At 38.9% G+C, this 10,543-nt stretch overlaps 1 protein-coding gene across 1 annotated transcript; it reads right to left on the bottom strand.

Moving 5' to 3' along the window:
- Positions 1 to 424: 424 nt before the first annotated feature.
- On the bottom strand, positions 425 to 10,226 carry LOC145679386 (uncharacterized). Its single transcript, XM_081749969.1, has 4 exons — positions 10,061 to 10,226; positions 8,292 to 9,599; positions 4,196 to 6,354; positions 425 to 655 (listed from the first exon to the last, which is right to left on the bottom strand). The coding sequence occupies exons 1-4, from the start codon at positions 10,224 to 10,226 to the stop codon at positions 425 to 427; spliced, it is 3,864 nt and encodes a 1,287-aa protein (XP_081606095.1).
- Positions 10,227 to 10,543: the final 317 nt, after the last annotated feature.

Raw genomic sequence — 10,543 nt, 5'->3', positions numbered from 1 at the left:
GAATTATCTGACTACACTTTGCACAGCATTCACGCAAACCATACCTCGTTGGATTGGGAATACCACCTAGCATAATAAAGGCATACAGCGTCCTCTGATGACCTAATGCCCAATTGTTATCTTTCTTGTTGCTACTGTCAGCTGTCCTATATACTCAAGTGCGTCCTTTTCGCCAGCTTCTTCTTGCTCTGCTGCTTCCTCTTCTTCCTTCCATCTTTCGCTTCACTTTCCTTGGCTCTTGTTCCCAATGCTGCTTTATACGGCGATGATGTCAATATTGCTGTTTTTCCTCGTCTTCTGGTCAGTCTCCTGCCAATAATCTTAACTTTGGGAAAAGGTAAAATATCCTTCGGTGGCATGTGTAAAAATGTTGTAAAGTCCGGAATATCTGTTAGTGTAGTAACGTGGAAGTTCCTGGTATCGGTTAGCCAGGAGATCTACTTACTGAAACCGTGTTCACATCTGGGAGATGTGGTTCTGTAGATAACTTCGAAGGTCCTGCTGCATGGGAGCAACTTACTGGAACAATTTTTAGACTTCCCTCGCCAGTCTGGGTTTCTTCTGTTAATGGCAATGTAAAATCAGTAGACCATTCCGAGTCTACCCCGTTCCGCCCCGATACACATGTTGGAGTATCATATGGTTTCAACGGTAACTGAACGGAAAAGATTACATACTATAGTCATTAAAACATACACTAACTATGATACTCTGAAACTGTAATTACGACTTCATTATTCTGTGCATTCTTATTTAATTTACCTTGACCTTTGTTTCTGTTGATATTGTAATAGGCATCGAAAACCAGAGCGACAACACTAAAACGATTCGTACGTGCCACACGTGTCTCCAACACCGACGCTGCTTGCTCCACGCACCAATAGTGAGTCGACATTTAATTTCCTGCCGCTTCCTCAAGGCTGCGGGGTAATACGAGGGCAACCCCATTCCACCTCGTTTCCCCGTTCCTGCCCACCTTCCCCTATATATATATATATATATACAGGGTGCTTCGAAACAACATCGATAACGTCTGGGAGGCGATTAATAACACCAGAGTTGGCGTGGGTCAACGAAAACTTGACCCACGACCCACTGACCCACCGCCCACCATGACCCACTCTGACCCACGACCCACCATGACCCACCACCCATTGTGACCCACTATGACCCACATTGACCCACCACCTACCATGACCCACTCTGACCCACCACCCACCGTGACCTACTCTGACCCACCACCCACTATGAACCACTCTCATCCACTGTGACCTACTCTGACTCACCAAAATCCATCGTCAACTCTGACACATCATCCACGACCTCTTTTCTACTGACTAAAGAGTTTACACTTGTAATAAAACAAGGCTGTGAAATTCTACGGAGTGTGAATTAATTTCTACGGTCAATCCCTCAAACACCACTCTGTTAAAATAACGGTGGATCTGACCTTTACGATATAAAATGGCAAAGTGTTTGTCAATGTGGAAATTGAAGCACTTCGAGGTGGGGGGGAGATTAGTTTGTGCCTAAAATATACTTGTACTAGGAGAGTATTCTTGCAAGTGTTAATTTCTCAACACATTCCAAAAGAAACTTCTATTCAGTCTTGGGAAGTAACGTAACGCAAGTAACGCGTTACTTTTTAAGTAACGTTTCCTAGTAACGCGTTACATTTTTTCCAAAGTAAATGTAACTGTAACGCGTTACAAATTTTTAAGTAACGAACCTACTTTGCGTTACTTTTTTCGCGTTACATTTCGGATGAGTAACTGCAATATAGGTATATTTTTTTCGGAAACAAATGTTTCTTTCCTGTAAGTGAATTTCTCAGCATGAAACAATCGAGCATGAACTACGTATGTCAGTGACCGACAGTCACCGACACACAGAGAAACAGATAAGTTCGTAGTGCCACTTATTGTTTTTGGAATATGAGGACAGCCTTAGGGAAATCACGTGTACTGATTGCAAGCACCTGGAAGGTTTTGTCGTAGATTTTAACAGCTTCAAATCAATACATTCAGTGAGTGAACTAGGAGTGCAATGATACCGGTAGTCTATTTTACTTTGATTGGCGTTGCTTTTATAAAGATGGAGAACGAAAATAGTTTACCCTTCGAACATTTGAAAGAATACTTTTTTCTTAAAAGCTGAAGATGATGGTGGACAGAATTTAAAAGTAGTGTCTGAAGTGCCCCGGCGGAAAATATTTATCAACAACTAGGGTGCCATAATTAACGATACACAGTAAGGGGTTAATGTGAATAAACTGTGTTCTGATTATCTGTGTTCTGTGGTCTACTTTATTACTAGAAAATAGTTTGCTGATGATATGTAATATTGGAGTTCTTTCAAATCAGTTTGCTTATCCTAGAGTCCCGTTGATTATAGAGTTTTAAACTAGCTTTAAAAAGCATTATCGATTTTAGAGTTACTGGCAAGTTTTGATTCACTCCCAGTTCATGTGTTCTCATTTTATTAGTTGTAGGGTAATGTTTCTCTATATTCTGTATTTTTAATTTTACATAAGATTGTTATTATTATATAATTAGTTTAGCAGACTAATAATAAGCAACCATTTTTAGTTTTTCGCGTCGAATTTCAAGTCCAGCCGAGTTTGATAAATGGCTCGTTCATTTTAACTCGTCTTATGGTCTGATTACACTGGAAAGCGAAAGCCATGATAAATGTAAGCTAAACAGTAATATGGAATACTTTTAGTGTTGCTCACGAGAAGTGATACTGCTCGCATCTCATCTCGTCTTGATAGCGAGACCACAAGAGATTTTTATAACAAGCTCAGCTCGGCTCGGCTCAACTGAGAAGATGGCTCGAGCCGGCTCGATTGGGGTGAAGCATCGGCTCGAGCTGGCTTGGTAGGGATGAAACATTTGCTTGGTTCAGCTCAACTGCGCCGAGGGCTGTAGCCGAGTCGGTTGGGTGAGCTGTTGGCTCGGCTCACTTCTCGGCTCGGGCCGATAGTGAATGAGCTGTGAGCCGAGCTGCTCGACTCGTTGACAATTCTAAACCCGGGCCGAGCAGTTTTGAAGATATTTGACCGTTAACAATGTCCTTGACTCGTAGTTTCAAAGAAAACTCGCTCGAACTCTCTTGTGCCCATCCCTACGAGTAACGCAGTATGGCATTTTATCAATGTTATATTATATGAAAATGTTCATATATCAAGTAAAAAATTGTCCTTGCATTTACATAAAGCGATTCAGAACGTGCAATAATAATAATAATAATAATAATAATAATAATAATAATAATAATAATAATAATAATAATAATAATAATAATAATAATAATAATAATAATAGAGGTAGTAATAGTAGTACGGTAAATTGAAGTTATAATTTTTTTCACACATTTAAAGTTTCGGACCTAAAAGTAACGCGTTAGTAACGCGTTACTTTCGAAGTAAAGTAGCAGTTACTTTTTGGGGCAAGTAACGCGTTACTAACGCGTTAGCCTACATTTTAAGAGAAAGTAAAGTAACTTGTAACGCGTTACACTTTTACAAGTAACTTACCCAACACTGCTTCTATTCGCAGGAAAATAACCCTATACAATATGAAAAAGGTTATGATTTCTTAGTTCACAGTATTTTTCTCACAAAAGACTTGAAAAATCAGTTTTTCATAGTGCATTAAAGTGCTTGGGTACCCTCTGTGAAAGTATCTCTACAAAGTATGCTCATAATTGTAATCTGTGTAATCACTAAAACAAAACGTTAAATTTAAGTTACAAATATGCATAATTGCAATTATTATCAATATTTATTCAAAGTAGTTTACCTTTGATGGACTGTATCACACAAACGCTGGTTCGTTCTTTAATAATTCGGTTTAATAATATTGTTAATATTTCTTACAATTCCCGAGTTAAACTAAAATGCACATTGAACACAACGATGAGGCAGCTATAGGCTACGAGCTCACTCACACACACTGCTGCTATACACAGTTTCAACAAGTACCTACACCTTGCTTCTTCTTCTTCTACAGCTAACAATTTACATTGAACCAACATCTTTAAACAAAACTAAACAATTTAAATAAACAAGTTAGAACTAAACATAGCCCCCACCCTTGAACGATCTAGTTCAAGATACACACAAAGATGAATTGGTAATATTTGAAAGAACTATAAAAATTGAAACAATATGTAAATGGAAAAGTTCTGTTACTGTAAGTGGACCTGTGTGCTTGTTTCCTTGCGACACACGACAATTATTACTAAAGCGCTTACAATATGCAACAATTCGCTCAAGTTTCACCAACGATGAACAATTGTCGGTAATGGAGGTATCAACATGAACATGCATACAAACTATATGTTTTCTTTCCTCTTGGTTGACTAACTTTGAATCCACTGTATATTCATTACACTCTGGAAGAATGGGGTTTTTGAGCCACTCTGGACCTGAGAACCATAAGTGATGTGCAAGTAAGGCAAAAGGTAATAAACCTCGAGAACCACAGTCTGCTGGATTATTCTTTGAATCCACTTTGAGCCACTTCACTGATGGCAAAAGAGTTTGAACCTTTGCTACACGAATCGCGACAAACACTTTCCATCTGCTTGAATCCGAATTCAGCCACGATAACACAACAGTAGAGTCAGAATAGGCAATTACATCATGCACTTCCAAACGTAATGAATTTAATATGAGATTCATCATTTTAGCTAATAGCAAGGCACCACAGAGCTCTAATCGGGGCAAGGACACTTGTTTGGTTGGAGCAACCTTCGTTTTTCCCATAACAATGCTCACACTCACTTGACCGTCTTGAGATACAGACCTCATATACACCACTCCACAATAGGCCTTTTCGGAAGAATCACAGAATCCTATTAACTCTCTTTTCGTAGCTTGAGTGATACTGATACACCTGTTGATTTTGATGTTTTTCAATAAAGAAAGCTCTGAGTAGTAATTCCTCCATTTTCTCAAAATCCATTCAGGAACTGGACTGTCCCATTCTAAATTTAGTTTCCAAATTTCTTGCAATAATATTTTCGCAATAATAGTAGTTGGAGAAATCAAACCTAATGGATCGAACACCTTTGCACTTTCTGATAAAATGTTACGCTTAGTTACAACTGACTTAACTGACACAAGATTGACATTATACGAAAATACATCATTTGATGGATACCACTGAATTCCTAACGTTTTCACTGAATTACTACCATCAAAGTCTAAACTACTTGTCGCTTGCTTCAAATGAGAAGGTACGGAGTCCAAAACGTTGGGACTGTTGGATGCCCATTTTCTCAGTTCAAAACCTCCTTTCTGCAATAATGCACTGAGTTGTTCTTGTAACTGAATTGCTTCACTAACTGAGTTGGCACCACTGATCAAGTCATCAACAAAAAAGTCTTGCATTACTACAGCCGCTGCAATAGGAAATGATTCTTCTTCATATTTCGCTAATTGTTGCAAACTCTTCACTGCTAAATACGGTGCTGAAGCTGTACCATAAGTTACCGTCACAAGCCTGTAATCTTTGATCGGAAGATTAGGTTTTTCACGCCACACAATTCGCTGGAAGTCTCTATGTTCGGGTTGGATTCTCACCTGTCTATACATTTTCTCAATATCAGCCGTCAATGCCACATTATGTTGTCTAAAACGCACAAGTAATGGAATTAAGTCACACTGTAACCTGGGTCCGACAAGTAACTTATCATTCAATGATACATTAGATGAAGTTTTACAACTATCATCAAAAACTACTGTCAGTTTTGTCGTAGAACTGGAATCTTTCAACACTGCGTGATGAGGTAAATAACACACTTCACTGTTTGGTTTCAGTATTTCACTCTCTGGAATAATCTCCATATGTCCAAGTACCTCATATTCATGCATAAAATCTACATATAATTGACGCATTTTAGGCCTCTTCTTCAAACGACTTTCTACTTGCTTAAGGCGTTTAATTGCCACTTCACGTGATTCACCAAGTCTTGCACTGTTGTCACGAAACGGTAATTGCAAATGAAACCTACCTGTCTCATCTCTTTGATGGGTCTTCTCGAAATAAATTTCACACTGTTTTTCTTCTGACGACATTATTTTTTGTGCAGGAATATCTTCCAATTCCCAAAACTGTTGCAAAATTATTTCACTGTTGCACTGGATATGATATGTTGACGCTGTGAATTCTTTACGTCGCACTTCATCGTCGCCAATAGAACCAAACAACACCCATCCTAATTTGGTATTCACTGCTACGGGAGAACCATTAACACCACTACACACACCCGCCAATAGCAATTGAGGGTAAATATCTGCACCCAATAACAGATCAATTCTGTCAGGAACATTAAAATTCGGATCTGCTAATGGGTGATATCAATAAAACGGAGAAGTTACTCATTACGCCCAATTTTGAAGTAGTTACTCGCATTGGTATCAATAAAAAGAGAACTGAGCACTAGTCGTCTCGGCTGACCTCGGAGAAGCCCCGCCCTTTTGAAGTAACCACACCTCTGTTCGCGAGCCGAGTAACTACTACGCGTTTGATATCAATAAAAATCAAAGACTCCTCTGTGATGCTAGTAACTTCTCCAAATTTGTGGAGCAAGCTAAATAGGTGACTCCGTGAGAAATATGGCAGAGTATATGATTGTTTTACTACGTAGAAAAACTTATAAACTGCATAGAAATGTTGGAAATGGAGATTACAAAAAGCATTATAAGTTTATGAAAGAAAATGTAGTGATTAGCACAACATTTTTAAAGGAGAATCAACCGAAATTCGGGGTGGTGGACTACGTAATGATGAAAAGATGCGGGTTTTCTTCAAGGGCGCCGATCCTGTGGGGCCCCGGGACCCCAAAGCTCATGTGGGCCCCCTATTGTATTTATGAATATACAATACTTGGCATAATTAGAGTGCAATTTGTCTTAAAATCCTGATATATATATACCTTCTGCATCTGAATGCCCTCCCCCGCCCCATTTACAGAGAAATCGGTGCCCTTGGTTTTCTTGCGTTACGTGAGTGATCCAGGATTCCAGGTCGGATTGTCAGGGGTTTCTGGTGTGGCTCAAAGTACTGTCTATGACTACCTGAAAATGGATTGTTTCCGGAAGTGTGCGTAATATACAAACAGCAAAGGCAGAGTGGCAAGAACAATATACATTTCCGGGTGCTATCGTAGCACTTGACTATACATAAGTGGCATTAAAGAAACCTAGTATTTTGGAGAGTAATACGCTAATAGGAAGAGCTATTTCGTGGCTAAGCGGTTAGCGTACATGCCTTTGGCATAGGAGACCCGCGTTCGATTCCCGGCAGGAGGTCATGTGGTTTGGATTCCACGTTAATCAGTGGGTTCTGTCTCATATAGGCACACTACTGAAAAGGACGTTAAACTAATAACCAATTCAACTCAACGTTGATAGAAAGGGTGTATACATGAGAATGTATTTTGTTTATGTCAAGGCGAAAGGGGACACGTATGGAGTGGAAAACGCAATCAGATGGACGTGATTTATGACGTGGGTGGCTGGACTTTATTAAAAAGAAAACAAAGGAGCCAAGTGTCTGATTTCGTTCTTAAAGCCAAACAATCTACAAAGACCTTGGACAACACGTGATATGCGCTTCTGGATTCCAATCAACATCCGTCAGCTCAAATAGGTTCATTCCCATGGTTTCAATATTACTTTCTTCTTTCCCGTTTTTTTTTTTTATTTTTTATTTTTTATTTTTGTTTTATTCTCGCTCGAATATTAAAGATTCTCTTTTGAATTTGTGTCTCAGTCGTAGATGTATTTGATATTTCGTTGCATTTCACTGTAATTACCTTCAAAGTTTCGGCTTTCCTTCGTTTACTTTCTGGTAGCTGTGACTTTGAAAGTACCACTGGAAACTCTTTTAGAATATCCACAAATGCACTTTGATTGAAGCTATCGTTGCTACTTGCCCGTTTCATGGCTTTTAAGATACACGCCATAGGTTAAAAACAACGAAATGACTGCGCGATGAATGGGAGAAATTAGTAATCACTTCTTTTATTGATACGACTCAGTGCTACGTGCAGAGGAAGCGCGAGTAAACGTTCATAAATCTGGAGCAGACTAGACCTGAGTAGTGGCTTGTTTTATTGATACGAAATTGAGGGAGGAGATTACTCCAGGTGTAGATACTCCGATTCTCGAGCAGGACTTCTCAGGAGTAGTTACGTATTTTTATTGATATCACCCAATGTTAACGTGTTAACATGCTACCACTGCTTGCTTTTATGAATATACCGTTTTGGTAACATACCTGTTACCTTTGGCAACACTAACGCTTCTATAGAAAATTCTGATTTAACATTATAACATGATGTAAACACAATATTAACAACACCTTTTGCCCGAGCAACATTGCTGGAACTCAGTCCCGAAACATGTACATGAACCGGTTGTTTTTGTAAACCGAGTCGTTGTATGCAGTTTTCTGACACGAAGCTTTTTTCACTGGCTGAATCTAACAAGGCTCTCACAGGTTGTAAATTACCATATGAATCCTTCACCATCACTACTGCAGTTTGTAATAACACTGCATGTTGCACATTAGTTTCACTTGAAAAATGAGTCCCCACTGAAACACCTGAGTTCTGTTTATTTGGAAAATGAAGTAAAGTATGATGACGTTTGCCACACTCACGACACGATGCTGATTTGCAACTGGACAGTTTATGATTAGATTGTAAACAATTAAAGCATAATGCTTTGTTTTTCACTACAGAATGACGTTCGTTAACTGACAGCGAAAGAAAGTCATCACATTTATGCAAAGGATGATTTTTGCTTTTGCACTGGCAACACGAAAATTGAGCTGAAGCATGATGCGCTATTGTTGATTTTTCATTACTCTTGTTTGGCTCACTGGGTGGGGTTGATTTTGCATTTGAAGTGCTACTTGCTAATGCACGACACCTATGATCTATGAATTTCACCAATTGGTCGAATGTTGGTAGTTCACTGTCTGACAATGAAAGTTCCCACTGTCTTTTTGTTTCACTGTCTAGCTTCTCTGTTATATGAAATATAAGCAAAGGATCCCATTCGTTTACTTTTATGTCCAACACTGATAACGATCGCACACACTCAACACTTGTATCCAACAACCGACGTAACGCGCCAGCTGATTCTTGCTGCACTTGACCTTGACTTACAAACCGCCGCAAGATAGACGTGACTAATTCTCGTTTATTTTGATACCTTAAATTTAACAGGTCCCAAGCTTCTTTATAGTTATCGTCAGTTATTTGTATAGATTGAATAAGTGTTGCTGCTTCACCTTGCAGACTAGTTTTTAAGTACTGAAGTTTTTGTGCACCCGTTAATTTTTCATTATTATGCACTGCTGCGATAAACAAATCACGAAACGAAAGCCAATCATTTAAGTTCCCGCTAAAGCATGGCAACTGCAATTTTGGAAGTCGAATTTCTGTTGTGTTTTTTTGATTATTCACATCACTAGAAGAAGTGTGAGATATTTTACCCTGCACTTCCACTAATTTCACGCTAAGCTTTGTAAGTCTATCTTCAATAGCAGCAAGCTCTTCTTGCACCAAATAAATTTCTTCTTCGGCACACAAGTTACGGGTTAAATTCCAAAGTTGGGCGTCCGTTTCCGCCGAAATTTTTAAAATTTACAGGAAAGATATGGATAATTTGATCGTTTGTGTGCTTGATAATATATAAGAGTCTCGAAAAATCTGTTTATTTGTTATATATAAGGGGTTATAAACATGGGACTATACGGCGAGCGGAGGGAACTACTTGGCGCAAGGTAACCGAACAGTTGCATTGTGGGAAAGAAACGAGCATTTATGTTATCAACATGGCGAATGTACAAGGGCAATGAACTAGCAGTTTTAACATTTGTGAAGCAATACGTTGATAACGAGCAAAATCTTTTAAAAGTTTGTGAAGAGCACGGATTAATGAACCTAATAACAAATTGCAGAAAGTGTGGAAAGGAGATAACAGCGAAAAAACTTGATGAAAGCGGACGCCCAACTTCGGAATAAATGCCCAAGTTACTGGCTAGCAACAAAAGCTCATTTGTTTCACGTGACAGTTCACTCACTTTGTTTTTGTAGACCTGAACTACACTAATATCTTCCTGTTCTGTGATATTGTTTATGCAGTTTTCAGCACGAGTGACCTTGCCTTTTAAAACACGCTTTCGGGAATTGTAAGCTTCCATTGTCGCCCACACAGTTTTTTTTTTTCTTTCTTGTTAACACACAAGTCCTAGCACGTAGGTCACATAAAACACATAAACACGTATTAACATCTGGGTAGGAGGACCAAATCTTTATGATGGACTGTATCACACAAACGCTGGTTCGTTCTTTAATAATTCGGTTTAATAATATTGTTAATATTTCTTACAATTCCCGAGTTAAACTAAAATGCACATTGAATACAACGATGAGGCAGCTATAGGCTACGAGCTCACTCACACACACTGCTGCTATACACAGTTTCAACAAGTACCTACATCTTGCTTCTTCTTCTTCT

The sequence above is a fragment of the Thermobia domestica genome, chromosome 2 (genome assembly GCF_964235325.1).
Source record: "Thermobia domestica chromosome 2, izTheDome1.hap1.1, whole genome shotgun sequence".
NCBI lineage: Eukaryota > Metazoa > Arthropoda > Insecta > Zygentoma > Lepismatidae > Thermobia > Thermobia domestica.
This window is presented reverse-complemented; position numbering and strand designations above follow the sequence as displayed.